General features: G+C 41.4%; 1 protein-coding gene across 14 annotated transcripts; it reads left to right on the plus strand.

The window, feature by feature from the left end:
- Nucleotides 1-3,223: 3,223 nt before the first annotated feature.
- Nucleotides 3,224-25,656, plus strand: LOC131246288 (cyclin-dependent kinase G-2). 14 transcript variants are annotated; one of them, XR_009171287.1, is made up of 10 exons: nucleotides 3,229-5,339; nucleotides 5,437-5,565; nucleotides 6,983-7,118; nucleotides 7,202-7,290; nucleotides 7,501-7,612; nucleotides 7,736-7,842; nucleotides 7,957-8,348; nucleotides 8,531-8,611; nucleotides 12,000-12,096; nucleotides 25,102-25,656. XR_009171287.1 is itself a non-coding variant. In XM_058246239.1 (7 exons), exons 1-6 carry the CDS (start codon nucleotides 3,721-3,723, stop codon nucleotides 7,581-7,583), a joined length of 2,079 nt encoding a protein of 692 aa, XP_058102222.1. In that variant the 5' UTR covers nucleotides 3,227-3,720; the 3' UTR covers nucleotides 7,584-7,612; nucleotides 7,736-7,848. The 14 variants fall into 14 exon arrangements, 9 of the variants coding, with proteins under 9 accessions (XP_058102231.1, XP_058102230.1, XP_058102229.1 ...); XR_009171286.1 differs by lacking the exons at nucleotides 8,531-8,611; nucleotides 12,000-12,096; nucleotides 25,102-25,656 and having other exon boundaries at nucleotides 7,957-8,138; nucleotides 8,211-8,493; XR_009171285.1 differs by lacking the exons at nucleotides 8,531-8,611; nucleotides 12,000-12,096; nucleotides 25,102-25,656 and having other exon boundaries at nucleotides 7,957-8,138; nucleotides 8,214-8,493.
- Nucleotides 25,657-25,945: the final 289 nt, after the last annotated feature.

Here is a 25,945-nt window from a genome sequence, read left to right on the forward strand (position 1 = left end):
GAGAGTAATTCCACTTTGAAAATCGAAACAAAAGTATTGACTTAAATATGTGGACCCCACCGTAATGTATATGATATATCCGCACCGTCCATCTATTTTATTAGAACATTTTGGAGCATGAACCGAAAAATGAGGCAAATCCAATACTCAAATGACCCACACAAAAGGAAACAATGACCTTAATTTGTCCACCATTGAAAATTATTTTCTTCACTGGGCCCACATTGAAGTTTGTTCATCATCTAACCCGTTCATAGGGTCACATAGACATGGATAAGGGGAAAACACAAATATCAGCTTGATCCAAAACTTTTAAGGGCCCCAGGAAGTTTTTAATGGTAGACATTCGATTCCCGTTGTTTCCTATGGTGTGGTCCACTTGAGCTTTGAATTTGCCTCATTTTTTTTTGCTCATGCCATAAATTCAGCTAGCATAACAAATGAGCGGCGTGGATAAGTAACATACATCACAATGAGCCCCACATTGATGTTGTAAATTTCTCAATTTAAGTGTTAAAAAAAGTAAGTTGTCACATCTACATTGGGAAATATGTGGTAATTACCTAGGTAAATATTTATTACCCATTTACATGGTAATTACACTTTGAGCCGAAAAATCAAACAGGCCCTTAAGTAAACTTAAATTTTAAATGGGTTTGACTTAGACTAGCTTATGATTAGGGGTGGTAATTGGTTGGGTCACCTCTTAGGCCAACTAGCCCGACGTGCTCATAGAGTGGGTTTGGGCAAGCTAAAATGGTAATGGGTTGGGCTCTGTTAGAAAATACGGTTCAATTAAGTAAATAGATTAGGCTTAGACTGAACCTTGCTTGACTCTACTTGCCCTAAATGGGCTGGACTAGATGACCCTACCTGCCCTAAATGGGCTGGGCTAGATGACCCTATCTGAATAGGGCCAAACTTAAAACAAATTAATAGAGGATGAGTATAGATACACATACATGATGCATGTTTGTTTGTATGCCTTTGCCAATTGGGCTAGTTTCACATAAATTTAGACTCATATTCCATTATGAAAACTCAAGTGTGGTCGTGCCTTGTTGGGTTGGGTGGATAGACTTGATCTAATTACAATTAAATGGGTCCAGTCAAGCAGGGCTTGAGCTGGATGAATTTTAAACAAGTCTTGCTAGGCCGAGCCATAAAGTATCAAGTCATGGGTTCACTAAACTAGTCGGGCTCAAGCAAACACTAACCTAACTTATTGCTCTTTACAAACTTGTCCTAAACCATAATTAAGCCTGGATTCATATTAGACCCAGACAATTAGTTACTAATTCCTCCTCATCCTTTTCCTTATACAAGAGAATTGATCACCTGCCTATAGTTGCATGCTAACGTAGCATGCTGCCCCATCTTTCCACCAAGATGAAAAGGACATCGATACCATTTAAATCCTGGCTCCCAATATGACTATAATTTGTATCAAACTAGTCTATCCATTACATTGGGCATGCACGTTTAGAACTCGTCATATTTAAACACAGAAACGACTAACACATTTGGAGCATTATTTTGAAAAAGAGAGAAAAAAACAATGTACCTTTTATATTGACCTAACCTCACTAAGATCGATAGTAAAAGACTCGGTGACTCAAACGAGCTTGTTCAATCTTGAGTGGAGCCGTACTCGCTTGAGTTGGGGTGACTCATGGAGTCAATTTTGATTAGATCTAACCAAGTCCGAGTATACTAGGATGAGTCACATGGGACATGTCCAAATCTTGAAATCATGCTTAGAAATAATCCATGAGATGAGAGGTTGTTTGGATTTGGGTAAAGTTGTCTCCTGACTGGTAGTCACATACAACCGTAGACTTTGGACAAGTAGTTATAGACACGGGACTGTTATGTTGTGAATCTCTAGTGGAGAGGAGAGGTGGAGTTACTCACCAATGATAGTTTATGCTTTCGGGATCACACTTATCTGTGTATAACATGTTCTAATACAGCAGTGCAACTTCAAGCATCGTTCATGTGCATATGTACAACCATTAATTTTCAAGCTTTTTTACCAAAAAAAAAGAAAAAGAAAAAATGAAAAATCTTAAAGCACTCAAAAATGTGGGACATGTTTCAGTGTGTATGAGTCAGGTGTGCACAAGCACATGTTAAATGTGCCACCAACCAATCTCGGAAGTTCCCCATATGTGCCACAAATTTAACTCATGTTTCAAAATGTTTGCAAATAATGAACCGAACAATTAGTTAGCACTAGCATGTCCATGACCCCTTAGCCTTAACAGCATGCTATGGACGGCTGGCCGCAATGCAACTTTGCCTGGATCTAAACAGACTAAATGAGATAGGCATGGATCCTATTATTCCTACCTGGACCATATAATTAATTGGTCTTTTTTTTTTTGACCCAATGCACCTTAGACCTGGCCTAGGTTTTAATGGGGTTGGATCTAGGTCGAACTAATTGCATCATTATTAATGACTCGGGTTTGGCCCGACTCGTGTCTAGAACTGCGCTTCCAATGCAACTTTGCCCGAATTTAAGCAGGCACTATTAGTCCTGCCCTGCCCATAAAATTAATTGGTCAGATTCTTTAGACCTAACCTGCCTCAGACCAAGACTAGGTTTTAATGGGTTGGGTCTGGGTCAAAATAATGACATTGGCATTAATGAGTCGAGTTGGGGCCTAACTCATGTTCCAAACTGCGCCTATAATGCAACCTTGCTTGGATCCAAACAGGCACTAAATGGGGCAGGCATGGATCATGTTATTCTCACCTGGCTCATAAAATTAATTGGCCTGATTTTTTAGACCTAAGCTGCCTAGGGTTTTAATAGGTCGGGTCTAAGTCAAAATAAGGGCATGAGTCGAGTCTGGGCCTGACTCTTGTTCCAAACTGCGCCTGCAATGCAACTTTGCCTATATCCAAACAGGCACTAAATGGGGTAGGCATGGATCCTGTCATTTGTGGCCTGGTGTCTTATAAAATGAATTGGTCTGATTCATTGGACCTAACTCCACTTGGACCCTGCTAAGTTAATCGTTTGGGTGTGGGTTAAAATAATGGCGTCGTTATTAATGAGTCGAGTCTGGGCTAGACTCATGTACGGAACCGCGCCTTCCCTACTCTCTCGTCTCCAATCCATCCGATCATAATATTTTGGGGCGTCTCCAATCCATCCGATCATAATATTTTGGGGTTGTCTTTTCGTTTCCGCTCTCGAAGACCAGCCAAGCGAAAGCCTCTCTCTCTCTCTCTCTCTATTTGTCCATCTCGTCAATTCCCCTGAGCAAATTCCTAGGGTTTTCTCTTTCCTCTTTCGCTCTCTCCTCGTTGTGAGATTTCTAGGGTTTCTCTTTCCTTTTGACGGCGATTTTTCTATTGGAAAAAAAGAAAAAAGAAAAAAAAAGAAGAAAAAAGCACGGAGATTAAAACAAAAAGAGAATTCTTTGGGATTTTTTTCTGGGGTTTTGTTTTCCCCATCATCATCAGCTAGATCTGTTTTTAGGGTTTCGCTTTGAAGCTGTGAGATTTATTTAATTTAATTTTTTGGTCTTTCTTGATTGAAATCGAAGATTGTGCTTTGAGTCCTGAGTGTTTAGCGTCTTTTCTGGGATTAGGGTTTTCCTTCTGGGATTAGGGTTTTGATTTCTGCATCTAGGGTTTCTTGATTTTGGAATCAGGGTTTCGATTGGGGGTTTCTGTTGTTTTGGTTGGATTAGGGTCGCGGAGTAGATGGCGGCCGGGAGGCATGGAGGCTTCCGCGACCACGAACCCATGGACCGGGAATCGGATCTCAGGGCCTCAAGACGGAGGGATTTCTATAAGGAGGAGTACAGCCGCTTTCGAGATGGTGCCCAGGAGCGTGGCCGTAACCGTGGAATAGGTGATCTTGAGCAGGAAAAGGATTACCACAGGGATGATAGGGTTAGGGTTAGGCAGCGGGATATTAAGGAGAGGGAGACCGTGAATGGTGGGTACCGTTCTTCGTCCAGCATGAGTGATTCGGGTAGCAGCGGCAATAGTCGTAGGCCAGTTGGGTTTTCTGTTAGAATGGCGGACCGAGAGCCAGGTGAGTTATCGAGTGGAAGCGAATCGGATGACGTGGAAGTCTCAGAACCGCAGGTTAGAGATAATGGAAATTGGAAGTCTGAAAATGGGGCACTGTCACCACTGGGAAGAAAGAGGAAGTTTTCTCCAATTGTGTGGGATAGAGAAGAGAAGCAAGTGAGCATTTCATCTAGAAGTAAAACTACTGACTCGGCAGGTGTTCCCCTTCCACCACCTCCGCCACTGCCTCAAGGTTTCCGCCGTTCGCCTTATCCAAATCTGAGTGACCTTGTGCATCCGTCTCCTGTGAAATCTGACAGCTTTAGCAGCAAGCAGTCATTGCATCTGGTCGAGCCTCTGATGGAACCTGTGTTAGCAGGCTCTGCTGCATTAGAATCTCCATATGGGTCTTCCCCGGCTCCATCTCATGAGGTTCATTGGAGCAATAATCATGAACCTGGGCAGCTAGAAGATGAAGACTATGCTCCAACGCGGAATATCTCGGCGTCTCGATGGGCGGATGAGAACAATTCTCCTAAGGATGAAGGTGAAGTTTCAGATGAGGAAGCCATGCTCAAAAGGAGGAAAAAGATGCCTGTGGGTGATTTGGTGGACATGAGACTGAACACCAAGGTGCCAAGTCCGGAGCTCGGAGAACTTATAAGAGAAGGTTCTGAGGGAGCTCGAGTCAAGCCTGACTCTGAGAAAGAAGGTCGCCGCATTGTACCAGCCAGTGAAGATGAATACCAGGAAATAGACTTGGATAAGAACGATTTCATGGAGGTTGATGAGGAAGATGTGAATGATGATGATACTGGTGACCAGGCAGAAATGGATTCTGAAGAGGAAAATGATTCCATTAAGACACCGGAGCCAACGCCACCCCTCCAAAGAAGCATAAACATGTTACAGGGTTGTAGGAGTGTTGATGAGTTTGAGAGATTGAACAAGATAGACGAAGGCACATACGGCGTGGTTTATAGAGCCAAGGATAAAAAGACCGGGGAAATTGTAGCCTTGAAGAAGGTAAAGATGGAGAAAGAAAGAGAAGGTTTCCCACTGACATCTCTAAGAGAAATTAACATTCTATTGTCATTTTATCACCCATCAATTGTAGATGTTAAGGAAGTTGTTGTAGGTAGCAGCCTTGATAGTATTTTCATGGTTATGGAGTACATGGAACATGATCTGAAAGGGCTGATGGAAACGATGAAACAGCCTTTTAGCCAGAGTGAAGTTAAGTGCCTAATGCTACAGCTTTTGGAAGGTGTTAAATATCTTCATGACAACTGGGTGCTTCACAGGTACTACTGTCTCTGAACTCAAATAATTTTCAATTTTTTTTTTTCTTCCTACTGTATTTTGATGACATTTTATGAACTGGTTGTTTCTTCTCTTTAGGGATTTGAAGACCTCAAATCTTCTGCTGAATAATCGCGGTGAGCTGAAGATTTGTGACTTTGGATTATCTCGCCAATATGGGAGCCCTTTGAAGCCTTATACTCACTTGGTTGTCACTCTATGGTACAGGTAAGCTGCACAATTTGGTGATTCACTTTGGCATGTTGGATCAATACAATCCTGGAAAATTTCTTTCCCAGGGATTCTAACGACATTTTGTGCCAGACACAGAATAATCTTTTCCTTTTTCACTCTGTGTTCTTTTGAAATTAAATTCTACTCATCTTTCAAAGGAAAAAAATTACTCGGTGTTTTTCTTACATGCTCCTTTACAAATTCCTTTTATCTACTTACTCAGTTGTACTATGTGCAGCTCACCTTTAGCCAAAGCTCTCTCTAAACATGAGAACTTTGCAGCATCTTCCTTACTCACTTCCTGTGTTATCACATGCTCTTTTTTACAAAATGCTTTAATGGGTGACCAAATTATTAAAGCAGAAAGATGGCTCTGTCAGCGGGAATGGATTCTTGATACTTAAGACACTCATTCCTAGCTATGTAAAGGGAATGGCTTCTAGATAGTTAATAACTCATCCCATCTCCCTGTTTGGGAAGAGCATCGACCAACAAATTAGCATCCCTAGATAAACTGATGGAAATGAAATGTTTAACCTCAAGGACAGATCCTTAACTTCCACAAAAACAAGACAAGCCAAGCTTCTGTGACTTGGTCATGAGTTGCCCATAATGGGATATTCAAAGAGCTGCCTTCTGTTATCAACAGGCCAGAATGTGATGTGGTAATTGAAGGTCCTACAGAAAGTTGTTTTGCTACACCGTGTTATGGGCATCCTTTCTGAAAAACTAGAACCTGCAATATTTTTCATCACCGTCCTTCATTTTCCATTCTCTCAAGTGTTGGCTAGTTTTTCTTGCTTTCCTGGTTCATGCCCATGGGCTGTGTCTGTTGCTGTCTTGTCATGAAATGCTGCTTGTCCTCATGGATGATGTTATATGGTTTTTGTCGACTCTCTGACAGTTGCATGTGGAATGCGTCTTGAATGGTTTCTCGTCAATTTTTTGATCTCATCCTTCCTCCTTAGGATGTGTCTGTAATGACATTGGTTTGCTTAATCCACACAACTATCCTTATTGGAGGTGTGAACAGTTCCTTAAAGATTAATATTTTATTTTACTTTTTGGTTGATTCACACTACTATTGTTTTGTGCTTGTGGTTGACCCATTCAAGCTGCACTTTTCTTATACATGTGATTGGTTCGGACAAAATCAATTGTTGGCCTGCTCTTAGATGCTGTACCCGTGCTTTCTTCTATTTCATTACATATTTTCTTTTCCAAGATTTTCGCAGGATATGGAACAAAAACATGTTTTTTGTTCTTTCTTCTATCTCTAAGTTCTTCCATTGAGGACCTAGTTCATCTTGCTGATCATGGTAGTCTTGCCTATGTCAGTCAATTACTTTCAATAACATATTGCAATTTCTAGGCAACCTCATTATAGTTTTCATTGCTTCATACCTCACAGGGCACCTGAACTTCTATTGGGAGCAAAGCAATATTCAACAGCTATTGACATGTGGTCGCTAGGTTGTATAATGGCAGAACTTTTAGCGAAGGAACCGTTATTCAATGGGAAAACTGAATTTGATCAGCTTGACAAGGTTTCTACTCTGCACAACTTCTTCTCATGCCTATTATTAGCTGCACTGTTTTAATCAGTTATTGTGGTTTTACTTCATTTCAGATATTCCGAACTCTGGGCACACCAAGCGCAAAGATATGGCCGGAGTTTGTTGAATTGCCTGGGGTCAAGGTCAACTTTGTAAAGCAGCCGTAAGTACTTGTTGCCCCTGTTTCTGATATTCATTCAAATTCATTAAGAGGCATACTAGATATTTAGTTGTGTTCTTATTCTCGCCACTGTTTTCCCAGGCTTCCAGCTATGGGTGATGCTGGTCAGGCTTTCTGGTTTGCCTTGTTGGCAATTTTCAGTTGCGCGGATGTAGCTTATGTTTGGAGTAACCACTGACCTGTTTTTTTCAGGTATAACAAGCTGCGTGATAAGTTCCCACCCACATCTTTCTCTGGACGCCCAACCCTTTCTGAGGCTGGATTTGACTTATTGAACAAACTGCTTACATATGACCCTAAAAAGGTATTTTCCTAAAACAAAAAACGCAATAGTTTGGAGGAAAAATGTGTTGACTCGTCGTTCTGCACTCTGGTTTCTTTTTTGTGTTGTGATGAGTTATTTGTTGTTTGTTATTTTGTAATGCAGCGGATAACAGCAGAAGCTGCTCTTAACCATGAGTGGTTCCGTGAGGTCCCTCTGCCCAAATCAAAGGATTTTATGCCAACATTTCCTGCTCAACATGCTCAAGACAGGTATTTGGACTTGCATTGGAGCACAGCAATAAAAAGGGTCTCGTTTCCCCACGATTAGATCTCCTTCCTTGCTTTGTTTTGACCTTTAAAACTTTGATTCCTTGTGAATGTTAGGCGCCTACGAAGAATTATGAAGAGTCCAGATCCATTAGAAGAACAGCGGAGGAAAGAGTTGCAACAAGGGGAATTAGGCACTGGTGGCCTGTTTGGCTAAGTGAGATGATTTGGTTTACAGTTTCACTTCAGCTCTGCGGGTCCGGTTTTCACATGAACCATTTCTGACTGAAGCCTATGAGGTGAGAGATATGCCTTGCATGCGAAGTTGGAAACTCTGTTAGTGTGAGACGACAATTGATGCTATTCTTTAGCAGGCACCCCAGACGATTTTGGGTGGAGAAAGAAACTCTCATCATTTCTGCAATCAAGCCAATTTTGTTGCAGGATATCCTATCCTCCAGCTTCAGTGATCATTAAATGTGCATCCTTTACGCAGCTTGCCCCATAAGGTGTGGCGTAATGGCATCTTGTTTTGGTAAAATTGGTTTCATTTGAAACTTGTGTATGTAACATATTTTCTCCTTGGCACATTGTAAACAATGCTCCCTAAATCTGGCTTTAAATACCAGAATAGTATGGATACGCTTCTTTACAGTGCTCGATCTTTTAATCTTCACATTGTGTTTGCAAGAGGCGATTGGTGTGAAGCGGAGGGACATTCTTTTCTATTTGTAGTACCTGAAGAACTGGCGGAAAACTTTCTACAACAAAGGTAATGATTTAGTGCTTATCAAGTTTGAGTGAAGGTCGGGATTTTGCTTTCGGTCTCTGTTGGATGCCAACTTTTCTGATTGCAAGAATGATCAGGGCATATTTAGCTTTACAGTGATGCTAAATTTGTTCCGTGGGGTTGTACTGTGATAATATCACCACGGCAAACCAATCCTGTGCTACGTGGATGTTGGAACTAATGAGACCATAAGAAAAAACTTTAAGAAGTGTTCAGTGGATTTTTTCAGTTTCTTATTTGCCAATGTTAGTATCCCTTTGGTCCAAGTATCTTAGGAATTCGATACTTCTGCCCCTGTTAGATAACTCCAATGGAGCAATAGGAACTAGTGGATTAGATCTCTCTCTCTCTCTCTCTCTCTCTCTCTCTCTAATTTTTGAGTCCCCTGCTCATCTTTTTGCTAAACCTTTATCTGGAAACCAGTCAGCTAAAAATATGACTTACCTTTGAAGGTTGATGGTTCTGTTACTTGCATGTGAGAATATTGCACAGCTCTTGCCCAACAAATTTATCAACATCTTGATGTAAGGTATATAGTGCTTTATAGGACCTTAAGAAATAACAAAATGGCATTGGGAGGAAGACAAAGGATGCATTGAGATGAAATCCTTATACAAGTATTTGTCCTTTCAGATCGAAAGGGTGTTGGGGATAGCATTAGCCTCTTTACATACGAGGGCATGTAAAACATTTAGTGTAGAGGTGAAATCGTAAATCTTGCTAGGGACAAAAGCAGATCCCTTAGCCTGGTCCTTTTTGTTTGAGCCCTTGAAGATGAAATTACTTGGGCCACCTTTTTTTTTTTTTTTTGAGAGGAAACTTGCAATTTCATTAAAAGGAAGAAAACAAAACAAAACGGGGAGAGAAGAGCCGCTGAGAAAGCGGCAAAGCAAACTCTCGCCGCGAAACAAACTACCAACAACAAGGAGAGAGAAAAAACAGCCCATTCGGTGATGTGGAAGTGGACTTTGGCCACTATAGATCCCATTGAATTGGAGTTTCCTTTGAAACATCTCTCGTTGCGCTCTTTCCAAATTGCCCACCAAACCGCAAGCAGGGCCAATCCCCAAAAATCAGATTTTTGCTTACCAATGGAGACCCCATGCCACGCCTTTAAGAGCATACCCATAGAGTTTGGGAGGCACCAAGAAATGTCGAACCAGGAGAAGACTGAGGCCCAGATCTGAGAGAGGATGGGGCAGTGAATAAAGAGGTGGTTAACCGATTCAGCGTCGCCCATGCAACAGAGGCAAATGTTAGTTAGCATCATTCCTCTTTTCCTCAAGTTGTCAACTGTTAACACCTTAGCCTTTCCCACCAACTATCCGAACGCGGCTATTTTCGGGGGAAGCTTGTATGGGCCACCTTTTATAATTAGATTTCCTGACAAAGAGCTGACAAAGATCCATAATCCTTCTCTAGGTGCTTTAGCATCCACATCTTTTGACTCACGGCAACCAGCCAACCCAACCCCTTATCTAGGTGCTTTAGCATCCACATCATTTGAATCACTGCAACCAGCCAACCCAACCCATAAATGGTCAGTTTTTAGTGCTTTGTTGTCACTAGGGGAACCGCTTTGTATTTCACTTTTTGCTATGATTTCTTTATGACCCTGAAGATTCTAGCTTGCATTGTGTCAAAACATAATTCTAGTAGAGGTGGTGGGGGCATGTTCTTACAGGTATCATGACTTTTGCAAAAAAGATAGAAATTTTACTTCATGGTGTTGGCATTCATACACATAGTAGTTAAAATAAAATGTAATGTGAGGATTCTGTAGCTACTATTATTACTCTTATAATTTTAACTGAGGATATGGTCCTTGATAGAGTGGAATCGCGGAACAGGATTAGTGTAGCTGACCCCAATTAGTTGGGATAAGGCTTGGATGATTATTGTTGTTGTTGTTATTATTATTTTGCTAAATAACACGCTACACAATTATGGCGGCACCAACGTTTAAGAAAAAGAAAAAGGTGGCTGTGACCATTGTCATTCTTCCTGTCGTGTATGGTTCTTATGAATTCTCAGTCTTGTGGATTTGAAAACTTCTAATTGTCCAGAAATGCTTTATATTTTTCTTTTATGCTTGATATTTTATTGGTTGATGGCCAGTTTGGGAAGGAGGAGACATGGCGAGAATTGATAGCCCCTGGCTATGGCAAGTTTGTACCACCACATCGTCCATAAGCATTTTCTCTAGGAGAAGATTCAGTGCAACCATTGTTGTCATGTGCGACCGCATGTGCACATATCCATATGCTGATCGCATATGCGATCATGACACATATGCGAAAATGTGCGATCACATATGCAATGTATGCGATCACATATTGGCCAACGGTTGGCCAAACCTCCTCCATTTGCAATACTCTCACTTCAAAAATCTCTTAGTCTCTTCTTCTCTTACATTTCTTAATTTCAAGTGGTTTTAATCTCTCACTCTCTCTTACATTTCTTACTTCCAAGTGGTCTTAATCTCTCTCTCCTACGTTCTATTCTTTTCTGGGAGCTGGAAGATCAAGATTCAAGCATTTAATGTTTAATTGATTTTATTTCTTTCAAATGTATTTTAAATATGTAAAATGTATTTTAAGTATGTAAAATTAGTTATCTATTAACTTATGAAAGTTTCCCTTAATTTCTTATATATATATATTACATTTTTTTTAAAAAAAATTCCCCATATTTTTTTATTTTTTAAAAATTTTCAAAAATAAAAAATAAAATAAAAAATAAATTGCGGTCGCATATGCGATTGTGCGATCGCATATGCACATAGGCATACATGATCGCACATGATCGCATATGCGATTCAACAACATTTAGTGCAGCATCTTGTGGGAAATTCTTTTGGTCAGTATCTAATTCTATTTCCACCGAGATATTGGAGAGTATTAACTTGACAGCAGCCCTTTAGATGATGTGGTGGTATGGCTTGTAGCATTCCATCAGTATTTAATTCTTGCCACGTTTCTTTCTGCAACTTTCCAAACAGGGGTTCAGTACTGGATTAGTTTGATGTAAGGTATTTAGATACCTACTTAAGATTAATATGTTCTCTTGGTTTTTGAATAGGTTATATGAAATCTCTATGCAAAAAGAGTGTGCCTACTAAAATATTCTTATCCACACATTCATCTTAAGTGAGTCAGACATGCATCCAAGTGCCCCCTTAGATTCTCCCTAAACTCCTGTTGCTTGCAAATTTAGAACTTGCAACTAATTTATATAGTTGGAGAATATGGGAAATGATTTTCTTGCTAGCCCTTTGTTGTGTTATCTTACCTGTGTGGTGTCACAAACATGTTCAAGCTTTGAGTGGCACTGGAACTTTCATGACAGTTGTCTGCAAATGTTACTGCAGTATCAGAGCAAGCAGGTTGAAGTGGGAGATGAAATTTACATATCTATCATTCAGGGGTTACAAAATTGCAGTTGTGTCTTTTCACTAAGATATAGAGGTACAATGCCACTCTATTCTCGCTAAGATCTATGATTTGTCTCCTGTCGGCATACATTTTTTGTGTTAACATGTGGATTGAGTTACTGGAATTGATTTCACCTGATTTCATTAGTATGGTGCTTAGTATAAACGCATTGTTAGATTCTTCTTTGATCCTTTTTTTTTTTTCTCAAGCAACTATTTACTAATTAAATTCTGCACTTGAGCATGATATAATTTATCATGGTAGGTTATCTCCATGTTGTATGGACTTATATTTTTATGAGCAGCAATAAACAATGTGAACCACAACTGCAAAATGGGTAAGGCATGTCTGATATGTAAAACTTCTCTAAGGCATTCTTTCTGTAACAAGAACATTAGCAGCTTATGGTACTTGGTTTGGGGGTCTAGGTGTTGGACCAATCTTACCTGAATCACCAACACCCCTTCGTTTTCTGTTTCGAATCACGTGGTCCAAATTATGGGTCATTTGCAATCTGGATTGCTATTTTTAGCAACCCAAATTATGGTTCTATACCCTTGTTATTCATCAAGGTGTAGTGCAAATTTGTATTTACAATGTAGAGATTTATCTTTTGATTTATTCAATATCATGCATATAATACAACACCGTGCATGCATGAGAGATTGGCATAGATGTTGATCCTATATAACCTTCTCCTCCTTCCTGTGAGCTGCCTTGTTCACCATCTCAGGACTGTGACATGCCCTTTGCTCAGAGATTACCGTCCCCTCATAACTCTTACCGTTCATCTCTACCACTGCCTGACTCACTTTGCTAGGGCCGGCCGTTCTCATGAACACAAATCCCTAGATTATTGCTATCCCTCTAATCCTAAGGATGACCGTCTCCTTCACCTTCCCTATTCTCCCAGAAACCTTAGAGAGCTGAAAGGCTGACCACTCGTCTAGGAAATTTTCTACATACAACATCGGAATCTCTGGTAGAGTAGTCACTCGGCCCACCTTCCTGATCGAAGAGGATCTTCATCTTCTATCGACTCTGAACCCAATCTCCCAGCCCCTCTTTATTTAAATCACCTCCTCCATGATTCTTCCTGCTATCTCCTCTGAAATCTTCCCTGCGCCTCCCTAGCCTGGACACCACTTTCTCTTTTGGCTAGTAGAAGGCACAATCTGTACGACTCATAAGAGATTGGCATGAGTATCCATGAATCCAGTTCAACTAAATGGTAACTACATAAATGGTGCCAAGGATTGAAGGTTGTAGTAGGTTTGTATTTCTATGCGTTTCATCTATAGATTTTATTTTTTTTTGGACTACTGAAATTTTTTTTTGTAGTTTACTGACAGTCCAGAAGTTGCTAATGGGTTAGATACATGTGAACTTCCAATATGTGCTTCCACTTGAGCTGTGTCATGGACTTGCCAACTCCTCAGCTCCCTTGCCTGTGGCACTTGCGCAACACCCCAATGCTACTCGAGTCAGCTTAACTCCCACTTGCGCTATCAAGTGCTAGACACCAAGTACTAGTTCAGATGCAGCGAAATGTGCTACCATTTGAAGAATTCTGACAGTTCAAAAGTTGCTAATGGGTTAGATACACGTGAACTTCCAATATGTGCTTCCACTTGGGCTGTGTCATGGACTTGCCAACTCCTCAGCGCCCTTGCCCGTGTGGCACTTGCGCAACACCCCAATGCTACTCGAGTCAGCTTTACTCCCACTTGCGCCTTCAAGTGCTAGACACCAAGTACTAGTTCAGATGCAGCGAAATGCGCTGCCATTTGAAGAAGTCAATAGAGTTGCCTCATTGGTTGATAACCATTTCATTTGCCCAATGCAGTCGAGTGTTAAAGCTTGTGGGCTCATTTTGCTTGATCAAGATGGAAAAGAGTGGTTGGAATTGATCTTTGTCCATGCAATCATAGGAGTTTTCCACCCGTGGCCAAATCTCCTATGTTGTAACTGAGACTTGATTTCAATTTTGGGTCTGCAACTTATTAATCCTTTCCATCCGTCGTTTGGTAGGTCGTCCACTATCCTGAAGGGGAAAAAGTGAAAATTTGAGGCCCTATGGGTTATGATAGATTTCCTGCTATTATTTGACTTTGAACTGTCGAATACCTCTTGGAAGGGGAAAACACACTTCATCTCATAAGAACCCCTCCTAATCTTCTCATCGGCACTAGATGGTTGAGGTAGCATTTTAGTGGGTGAGGTGTGGGAGAAAATTTTGATTTTGAGTTGGCTTCATCAGCCGGTCAGGCATAATTGAATACCTTCGAGCAAACCTCACTAAATACTCCATCCTTGGGTCAACAATCATTCTGGATGATTTTACAGATTCAGAATGAGAAACTGTTATCCTATTCAATGTGATTGGGATGCCCTTGGATCTGACATGTGTCTTGGGTGGAGGAACATGAAGCTCAAGAATATAGAAGAATATAGACAGTGAATAGAGCTTGTAGTGGCACTACGAAGAGAAGATTACATTGAGGAGTGAGTCCCAAATGAGGAGGAAGGCACAAGAAATCTCTAGAAGCATACATCATTGGCTAGGATGATGCCATTAGGATTTATCTAATGGTCAAGAATCCTCTAAAAAACTTCGAGTCAAATCTACACAAGCCTAACCATTAAACGCTCCTTGAGACCACTAAAACATTCCAAGGTTCTTAACACAACTTGAGATTATTATAAATGGCTCTACCCCATGTACGAGCCTCTCATGTACTAAGCGAGCAAAAAATGGCGATGTTTGTAGAAGAGTGCCCAAGCTTGTGACATATGGCTCAACCAAGTGTCTCCTTGACTATCTGTTTCTATCACCAAGTGAACCTCTCTCTATGTTTTTTGAGGGTCACTCGGATTGGTATGCCTCGTTACACCCCCTTCTATCTGTATCTTCTCTTTCTTTAATAAATTTTAATTATCATTTAGAAAATAAAAACAAAAAACTTATCAGTTGTTTCTGGGTTGGCACTGTGTATAGGTATTTGATACGTACCTTGGTCCTATGGGAACCATCTATTAGAGATTCTTGCAGTATATGTATGTTTTGTGGGCCAAAAAGAGTTCCCAAATGGCGGTGAGTAGATTGGTTATGGCCATATGAAGGGAGGGTGGGAGAGAGTCTCAGACGCAATCTGGTATATATAATTTTCTAAATGTCTTTTCCTCATGTCAACTATTTTGGGTTTATACCATAAGGACCTGCCGGATAAAGACTACATTTTGCCCCTTTCTGTTTGTAGTTTTCTCAATGAATGAGTTGCACAAGGGGCTTCACACAAATTCTGTTCTGATGGAACCGTTGCTCTCCTTATTTCACCAAGCTACTGTTCGGTTATCGATATATTAATGGAGCAATCACCTAAAAAGCTTTTCTTTTTCATTTTTTTCTTTCAAATTATTATCTATATTACTATCTGGTCAGTTATGATGATGATATTGTCTATATCTATATACTTTTTTGCAAGTTTTAATGTCTTTTCTTTTTGGGAAATGCTTCATTATGCAATGGACTAAGTTAAAAGTGCATTGAGTAGGAATTGGATGGATGATATTTTCTAACCAAATGATCTGGATTGCTCATTTTGTCCACTGCACTTTGCATGGGTAATGCATGGGTATTTTCACATCGAGCTCGAGTGGGGTGGTCCGTGGGATGTAGGGGCACACTCGGTGTGGGCGGCCCATGTGATGTGGGGCCCACAAGGGGGGTTCGGCCGAGGTCCTAACCCATGGGATTTGGGGCCTGTGCTATGAGATAAAGGGATCAATTCACAATGCTCTATCAATTCAAGCTTTTAGTGCAAATGGTTAATTGTCCTTCATCAAAGTGTTATCAGAGCGGGATGTCTCGTGTTCGAGACTCCTCACTGGGGGTGATTAATGCAGGGGCATTTTCACACCGGGCTCAAGTGGGGTGGCTTGTGGGATGTAGGGGCACACTTAGGGCGGGTGGCTCATGTGAGGCGGGTGGCTATGTGAGGTACTACCCATGTGATGTGGGGCCCACAAGGGGGTTTCGGCCGAGGTCCTAATAATGCAGGGACATTTTCACACCGGGCTCAAATGGGGTGGCTTGTGGGATGCAGGGGCACACTCGGGGTGGGCAGCCTGTGTGAGGCGGGTGACGTGTGTGAGGCGGTACCCATGTGATGTGGGGCCCATGAGGGGGGTTTAGCCGAGGTCTTAACCCATGGGATGTGGGGCCTAGGCAATGAGATAAATGTTTGATTCGCCATGCTCCATCAGTTTGAGCTTTTATAGTAAGTGGTTAATTGTCCTGCATCGCCTAACCCATGGGATGCGGGGCTTGGGCCATGAGATAAAGGGATTAATTCGCTATGCTCTATCAGTTTGAGCTTTTAGAGCAAATGGTTAATTGTCTTGCATCAATGGGCTTTTATGCGGCACCAATCTCAAGATACTATGTCAATAAAATGTATCATGTACAAGAAAGAAAAGGTTCATCATCGGTCTGACTCATCCTTGTAGTAGGACCTACCTTGGATTGCCTATGATTCTCAAGAATCACTTTGCTTTATTTAGTTCTTTCTCTCTCTCTTAATTATTATCTAGAAATGTGTATGCATATCTTATGATTTTTTGGATTAGTATGTGTACAATAATGTTTCAACTCTGCCTGGTAGAAATTGCAGCTGCCACTTCTTGATCTGGCTAAAGCAGGGTTGTTGTCAGGTTAGTAGCCAGCCGTTGAACTTTGAAAAGCAATCATGGGAATTCTTGTTTAAACTGGAGTCATAAGTTGACCCGAAATAGCTGGGAGAAGGCTATGATGATGATGGGGGGTGGTGATGATTTGTGCAATAATGCATCTTTCATCGCTCTCACGTGCAATCCTTAATTCTTGGTAATGCATGGGCATTTTCACATCGGCTTGAGTGGGGTGGGCAGGCACACTCAGGGTGGGCGGCTCATGTGAGGTGGAACCTATGTTATGTGGGTCCCACGAGGGGCATTGGGCCAAGGACCTAAACCATGGAATGTGGGGCCCAGGCTATGAGATAAAGGGATTGATTTGCCACGCTTTGTCAATTCAAGCTTTTAGAGTAAGTGGTTAGTTGTCCTGCATAACTTGGACCATGTCATCCTCGTGTGACTCTGTTAGGACTCATCATGGGGTACCATTTGGGTGTTATATTCTCCTGACTCTGTTAGTACGCATCATGTGATTCATTTTTGGTATTATATTCTCTTGGTGGGGTTGTTTGATACCCTAAAGGAAAGTATAAGGGTGTTTGACCGTTGGCATGCTGTATTTATTACAGTCACATCAATGTTCTATTTGTTTTGTAGCCAAAGACCACAATGAGAAGATCTTTATAAAAAAAAGGTGAATTTCTCTCTCAAGAGGATGGATTAAAGATGCACACGCTGGTAAACAGTGATGACGGGGTTAAAGAGGAGGCCGATCTTGAATGATCTTAGACAAAGGAGGGTTATTTTAAAGATAGATTTGGTTAATGCTTTAGTAGAAGAAAGTTCTTTGTGGGAAAAAAAATGAGTGTTGTTTAGCTCCAAGGAGACGAACACGGACTCCCCCCCTCTGGATAGCAAACATGTTGAGTGAGAATCTGATATTGGGCCTTTGGATGTGTGATAGATTTGTGGATGTCGTGGGGGACCTTTTTGAAGTTCATATTGTAGACTACTTTCAAAGATCATATCTTGGATGGTCTCTGTCAGCTCTATTTTGGGAGGAAAATCTCACGTGCTTAATGGTAATTTCCAAAAGAAGAGGTAAAAGGCACTGGTGGTTTCTCAGTGACTTTTTATTAGGAATTTGGGGAGATTGTGAATGATGATTTGTTGAAGGTATTTGATGAATTCCTTGCTAGAGGTCAGCTAAATATAGGAGCCAATTCCATACTTATCATGCTTTCAATGAAGTGGGAATCACGAAGTGGGGTGCTTTGTGAGTATACTCGGATGTAGAGAGGGTTCATTTCCTACCACATATCTCAGTCTTCCTCTATGTATTGGAAGACTTGCAAAACACTTGTGGGATAGTGGTGGAGAGGTTTGAAAGAAAGTTGTCTCGATGGAGTAAGTATTTATCTTTGAGTGGGAGGATAACTTCGATCAAGGCAACAATGTCTAATCTTCCATTCTATTACATGTCGTTATTTAAATGTCTGAAATTGGTGTTTACTTATATTGGAAAAAAAAATTAGGCAGGATTTATTGTGGAAGGGAGCGGAAGACAAGCACAACTTTCATTTTATGAAATAGGAGGATGTTTGTAAGCCCTAGGACCAAGGGGGTTCCAGGTTAAGAAGTTTGGAGGTTGTGAATTTGGCTTTGTTAGGAAAATGGGTTTGGAGATTTGGAGTGGAAGAGGGCGTTATTTGGAGAGAAGTAATAGGTAGGAAATATGGGGTGGATGAAAGGGGTAGGTGGACAAGGTTGTCCTCATTGTATAGGTCATCATATCTTTGGAGAAGTATGGCATCGGTGAAGAGCAAAGTTTGGGCTGGGATTGGCTTTCCTTTAGGGGGATTGGGAGCTTATTAGGTTTTGGGAGGACAAATGGGTGTGGGAGTATAAGTTGAGCGAAATGTTCCTGCGGTTAGCAGGGATTGCTTCAGAGGTGAACTTGCGTGTGGATGAATGTTTCTCTATTCAAGGGGAGCAAATCATTTGGGCCTGTTGTGAGGACTTTGGAGGATGAAGAAATAGTCGAGTTAATTGGGTTGCTTGAGTTGCTTTCCAAAGTGTATCTGTTGGTATCAGAAGCCAATTCGATGAAATGGTTGTATGATAAATCCGGAGAATTTTCAGTGGTCTTTTTATAAGGCTTTTACGTGGAGATGGTAACAATGAAGAGTTCAACGTAGCATCCTTCATTTGGTGTTATGGTGTTCCTCCAAAGGTTGCGGTGTTCGCGTGGCTAGTGGGAAGAAAGAAGGCACTAACACTTGATCACCTTCAAAAAAGAAAGATGATCCTCCCAAATGTTTGTTTGATATGCTATCAAGATGTGGAGTCCGCCGATCACCTCTTTTTTCATTGCTCTTTTGCAAATAGGCTTTGGGATGCTTTCTTCAAATTGTTCGGAGTGGCTTGGGTTGCGCTGAGTTCTATTGATCAATTCTTTCTGACGTGGCATGGTGGGGGGTAAAGGAAAGGTTCGGATATATGTTTGGTGTATTAGTTTTACTTGTGGGTATATGGTTTCTTTGGTTAGAGAGGAATGGTTGTTGTTTTAGAAATCGGAAAAGGAATGTTATGGAGGTGTTTCAAATGGCAAAATCCCATATCATGGAATGGGTGATTGCATCAAAGGTCATTGCTCAGTTTCCAGACAATTGGGTTGAATTGTAATTTTCCTTTTATTTGTGGGTCTTCGTATTTTTTAGGCTGTGACTTGATCAATAAATTTATCACCGTTCAAAAAAAAAGTTGATTTTTGGAGTAGCTGGCATTGCAAGATTCTTGACAAGGACCTAGCAATTATCTTAAAGAGGTGATGGGTGTCTCATTTCCGTGGGCATTTATCAAGAATCAACAAAATTTGGATGGTATCTTTATGGTCAACGGATGTGTCAGTTTGAGGGACAGAAGCAGCGTCCGGTATATCATGCAAGATTGATATGGAGTAGGGATATTATCACGCGCTTCCATTTTTATGGATTGGGAATGGGAAGAATGAACTTTCACAACACGTGGAATAAGTGGACTGGGAGATGTATTTCTTTGGTGCACTTCTCAATCCTAGTGGATTTTCTGTATTACGGTTTTTCAAAAGCTATCGGGGTTCAAGGCAATGTCGCCCTCACCCCATTTATCTATATCTAGTCACCAACAGACTAAGTAGACTTAACTAGAGAGTAGCTGATGGAGGCTACTTGATTATTTTCAGATAGGTGAGTCCCAAATTATTGTGTTTAGTGGTGTGGACTATGTTGAATGGACTTGGGTTTGTATGGTAGAGCTTTGGTCTAGTGGGCCTAGTGGGTTATCTTGTAAGCCAAGGTCCATAAAACCATTAGGTTTTTCTCCCACTAGGGCTTTCTTTATAATAAGAGGCCACTGTTTTAAATAGGTTAGCTAGATAGCATGTAGCTTACACCACATAGCATAGCTTAGCCTTAGTACTGCTACATAGCTCATGAAAATAGCCTAAGTTGTGTGTAGCCAATGCCACATGCTGATTTGCATATGCTGCACGCTATGTAAACTAAGTAGCTCATGTTACCAATTATCTTTCACTAAAATATTAAAATCAATTAATGCTTTCAAAGATTTGTTACATTTTTTATTTTTCAATAAAAAATAGTTCATCCTTTCACTGATTTTGTAAAATAATATAACTAAGGGTATCAAATTAGTTTTGTTACTCTTCTTTACCTTTATACTTGATTCCTTTTTCCTATTATTTTAGGTTGTGTTTGGCGGCGCCAAATATCATGAAATTTCATTATTGATCAGACTAATTTGTGCAACCAAACACCACATTAATTAAAAATCCACAAGAGTGTAGTTTACACTACATGCTATTTTAGCATTGGCTTCACACTTCAAAGGGGTGAATGCTATGCTGCAAGCTATTCGCTATTTAAAACACTATTAAAGACAGCATGGTATCAGAGCCATGTTGGTTAAGTTGTAGCTCTTTTTTTTACCTCTGTTCTTACTCTCTTCTTCTTCCTTCCTTTCCTCTTCTTCCCTTCCTACCAAGGGCTGCTGACTGAATCTCCAGCAGCAGCTGGCTGCCTCGTGCAGTGAAACCCAACAGCGGCATTGCCAGCCGCGAACACCGCAACAGCTGGCCGTGACCTTAGCTGCACCGGCCACCACAACAACAGTAGCCAACCATGCCACCAGTGGCAGCCAATGCACCCACCAGTAGCAGCGGCCAGCTCACCATTAGTGTCAGGTGAAGTCTCTCTCTCTCTCTCTCTCTCTCTCTCTCTCTCTCTCTCTCTGTCACAGTTGTCTCCAGCCGCTTCCGCTGCCTGTCGCGTTTAATTGCGGTCTTCTGTTCTCTCTCTCTCTCTCTCTCTCTCTATCACAGTTGTCTCCAGCCGCTTCCGCTGCCTGCCGCGTTTAATTGCTGTCTTCTGTTCTCCAGTTTCACGTATCCAATAGAATGTGAGTGACTCTTCATCCTCACTATTGTGAAATCGGAGGTCTTTCTTTTTGAGGTGTCGTCTGCTTCATTGATGCCTTGTGGTTGGATCTGGAGTTCTTTTCTTTTCTTTTATTTGTCTGTGAGCTACTGACATATTCGAGATGAGTGATCGTAAAGGATCATTGCCCAATAAGGTTGGCCCTTTAGACCTACATTTAGATTTTGTCATTAACACCATTATTCTTGATGGAACAAATTACTTGACTTCGTCACAGTTGGCCACATTGTTCCTTGGTGGGAAAAAAGAAGTTGCGATATAGGATCGGCGCTTAAAAGGAACCCAATAAAGATGGTCTGACCTATGATTATTGGATGATTGACAATTATACTGAGATGACTTGGTTCACACAATGCAACAAAAACTTAGTAGTGGACTAATGCTCAAAAGCAAGACAACAAAGGAACTATGAGACAACATGGCACGTACGTATTCCCAACTCTATGATTTGGCTCCAATTTCCAGTTGCATAGAGAAATTGCCAACATGCAGCTTGGAGACTCTTTTGCGGCAGAGTATTATGCTTCTCTTTGTCAGTGTTTAGCGGAGTTGGATTACTGTATGCTTGCAGTTACCATCTCGGGTGACTCATTAGATGGCTGGAGAATAGGCAGGTGAGTTGTCCAGATTGAGAGGGGCAGGGTGCTCAGATCCTTGGCAGGGAGACTTTACCCTCCCTAGAGACTGTTCATTAGTATGCTCATCATCGTGTTAGATCAATAGCAACAGTTTCACATCTTCAATTCATAGATCATTTGATCATCTTATGTGATGTGGTTCCTTTTCTGAATTGGGAGGATGCTCAAAATAAAATGAGAAGATAAGGGGAAGTGTTTATTGAAGGATCAGAAAAATAAAATAAAATAGGCCCTGCTATCTAAGTGGTGGTGGCGTTTTGGCAAGGAGCAGGCTAGTTTGTGGAGGAACATAAAAGGAAGGGGCTCTTTAGTTGGGAAGGATATTTCCACCGTCAGCAGGACTGGAAGTGTGGGAAAGCATTCGCATGGATAGTGCGATTTAATGTTGGTGAAGGCAACTAGATCAGATTTTTTTGGAAGGCCTTCGGACAGGCAACTCTCTCTCAGTGCAGAGGCCCTCAGCTTTTCTCGCTTTTTGGTTAGAGACATCCCTTCTGAAGGATTGTTTTGAAAATTTGGCAGAATAGTGTGGAGTTGCTTGCCATTTTATAATTGGTAACATGTAGCAACAGTTTCACATCTTCAATTCATAGATCATTTGATCATCTTATGTGATGTGGGTCCTTTTCTGAATTGGGAGGATGCTCAAAATAAAATGAGAAGATAAGGGGAAGTGTTTATTGAAGGATCAGAAAAAAAAATAAAATGGGCCCTGCTATCTAAGTGGTGGTGGCGTTTTGGCAAGGAGCAGGCTAGTTTGTGGAGGAACATAAAAGGAAGGGGCTCTTTAGTTGGGAAGGATATTTCCACCGTCAGCAGGACTGGAAGTGTGGGAAAGCATTCGCATGGATAGTGCGATTTAATGTTGGTGAAGGCAACTAGATCAGATTTTTTTGGAAGGCCTTCAGACAGGCAACGCTCTCTCAGTGCAGAGGCCCTCAGCTTTTCTCGCTTTTTGGTTAGAGACATCCCTTCTGAAGGATTGTTTTGAAAATTTGGCAGAATAGTGTGGAGTTGCTTGCCATTTTATAATGAACTTTTCTTTCTTAGAATGTGAATGATGAAAGAACAAGGACTACTCTTCTTTGGGAATGCTCTCAGCAAAGTAGTTCTCCAATCCCTTCTCCTTGTGTTACAGTTAGGTCTTCATGTGCTAAAGCTTGGAGCACCCTTGCTCCTTGAGTTGAAGCGCTTTGCTGGACAGCTACCATTGGATAAAATCCTTACTACTGATAATCTGAAGAAAAGGGACTTGGCTCTCCCTGGCATATGTTTTCTTTGTTGGAAAGTGATGAGTCAGTGGATCTTGTCTCTGCACTGTAGGCTTGTTTCGGATGGTGGGCTAGTCTTTAGATCTGTTTAGGCCTAGAGGGAAAATCCTATTGGGCATGCTCTTGCATGCTATCATGTGGGATATCTAGAAAGAATGAAATAGAAGAATTCTTGACGGTGTTTCCCTTCCAGTGTTCGAGTCGAGGAAAGAGTCAAATCCAGTTTGGCTACTAGGGGTGCTGTCACTGGGTTTATAGGTGTTTGCATGGAAGATCTCTTGAGCAGCGAGTGGAGAGTATCCAAGTTTTTTGGAAAATTCATGAATGGAGACTATCAAGATTTGCAGGAAATTCCAAAAGCTTCGAGTATGCAAATCATCACCCATGTTGATGCATGCCGAATATTGTCAGTTTTTTCTCAGGTATCCTGGGAAATTCGGGCATTGGTCTGTTTGCTGATGAGCAATTGGTCTTCTCTGGTCAATCGGTATGAGTGACATGGCTAGTGACATGGAAGATCTCTTGAGCAGTGAGTGGAGAGTACTCAAGTTTTTTGGAAAATTCATGAATGGAGACCATCAAGATTTGCAGGAAATTCCAAAAGCTTCCAGTATGCAAATCATCACCCATGTTGATGCATGACGAATATTGTCAGTTTTTTCTTAGGTATCTTGGGAAATTCGGGCATTGGTCTGTTTGCTGATGAGCAATTGGTCTCCTCTGGTCAATCGGTACGAGTGACATGGCTAGTAGGGCAGAGTTGGAGATCTCCCGAGGGGATTATGTTTTTGCAGGAAATCTTTTCCTGGGCCTCAGCCTCAAGTAGGCCCATCCCCCCCCCCCCCCCCCCCCCCCCCCGGAAACGGGTCTGCCTTTCTGGGTAGCTGCTGTTTCTTCTTTGTTTTTGAACAAATTCTTTGTTGCGGATCAAAACAAGAACAAACAAACAGAAAAAAGTCCTAGGTTTTATCCATTAGGTGATTCTGATCATGTTCCTAAAATTCTTCCTAGGTATCATGAACTTGTTCAAAAGTGCAGTGAGTTGCTGTATATAGCATCTTTCCATGCAATGTCACTAGGTTGCAGGATCCTTATAACCAGTTGCCTTTCCCACTTCAAATCATGCTTTGAACTCCTGCTCCTGCTTCCTATTCGCATATACTTGTTTACATTTTGCAACAGATGCTTCCCCTCCCCCACACCCAAATCTGTTGCTGCTTCACGTCATGCTTTGCACAAGTATATGATGTCAAAGATCACTTCTTGTCTTTGCTGTCGCCATCTCCATCTCCTATAGCTTTAGCTGATCCTTACACTGGGCTCCCTGTCTAGTTATCTTCGTGCAATGGATGCTGTTTGCAGCTATGCATCTGTAATCACCAGGCACAAACTCCTCACGTCTTTTGCATCATCCTGCGTTTTTATCAGATGGGCTATGGTGAGTGTTTTCTAGCCTAAAAATCAGGTAAGGCAAAAATTTGTTGCTGACATGATCCAGATTCGATATGCGACGCACCGAATTTGTTGACCACCCTGAGTTTGAGGCAAGGGCACTTTCACCATGGAACCTGACTGATGAACAGCTTTGGATCTTTCATGCATGTCTCTGCATGTGAGGTGCTTACATTTTACAAATGTGCACGACATCTGCAAATAGCATGTTTCCATATTCCTATTGTTTGGATATTGAGGAAAGCCTACCTGGATGAAGTACTGATTGTGCAAGAGGGGATGACGCTCTTTTTTTTTTCCTTTTTATTTATTTATTGATTATTATTATTATTATTATTATTTTGTAATTTGAGTTACTGCTACTTTTTTTTTCTTTCTAATATCCAAATTGGCATTTATATGTTAGGCTCCTGAGGAAGTGAAAATGCTTCTTGACGTTCTGATTTATAGTTGATAGCTGTTATTGTTTTCTACCCCCACAATGATTTCTTCTCCATTTCTCCTCTTCAGTTAATTGGTTATGAACAGGGTGATGGAGGCAGCGTTAGTCTGCACATTCAACTTACGGGGCCGGCTGTCCTGCCTGATATTTGAGGCGGACGGGAGCTGTTGAAAAATGCTAAAGGGTTAAAAGAGGATGTGCAAGCCCCTTGTTGGTTTGTCCTTTATGGGAAGCTTGTTGTTGTTGAGCCCATGTACTAAAACATTTCTTCTGCTCTGCATCAGCTGTCATGAGATATCTGTCAGGGGACGCAGAGTGCCTAGTGATCTTGGGGTAGACATGATGTCGGGGGGGATTTGGTTGGGATACAAGTTGCTGTCAGAGATGGGGGCCATGCAAAACATGTTTGACATACTCGACTGGGCCCCATCTCTGAGCAGCAGCACAAGGCCCAATCAAATCCCACCACGTTGGGTCACCAGGTAATCCCCTTCCCCTGTCTGAGTCAGTTGTGTTGTCTCCTTAATTCTACTGATGGCCAGAGTAAGTTGTGTATTTGCTCTCTCTCTCTCTCTCTCTCTCTCTCTCTCTCTCTCTCAATGAAGAAATTCTTTCGAATACAATTTTGCCTAGTTCCTAGTTGCAGAAACGTTCCACCAGTTCTAATAACAAGGCAGTAGCCTCAAGGGCAATCAAAATACAGGCATCCACTGGTCATTTGCTACGTTTTGCATGTGGAGTGGGTTGAGAGCATCACCTGCGAATTCGATTAGATGAACCCGTCCATCGACTCAGTGGGCGAACAAAATGGAAGGTTTAGTATCAATCCTAACGAAAAGGCCAGTTCATCTATCTATTTCATCCATGAGCTCGGCTGGCCTTGGGTTAACCATATACCTGGAGAAAGATGTC

The sequence above is a fragment of the Magnolia sinica genome, chromosome 5 (genome assembly GCF_029962835.1).
Source record: "Magnolia sinica isolate HGM2019 chromosome 5, MsV1, whole genome shotgun sequence".
NCBI classification, from domain to species: Eukaryota; Viridiplantae; Streptophyta; class Magnoliopsida; order Magnoliales; family Magnoliaceae; genus Magnolia; species Magnolia sinica.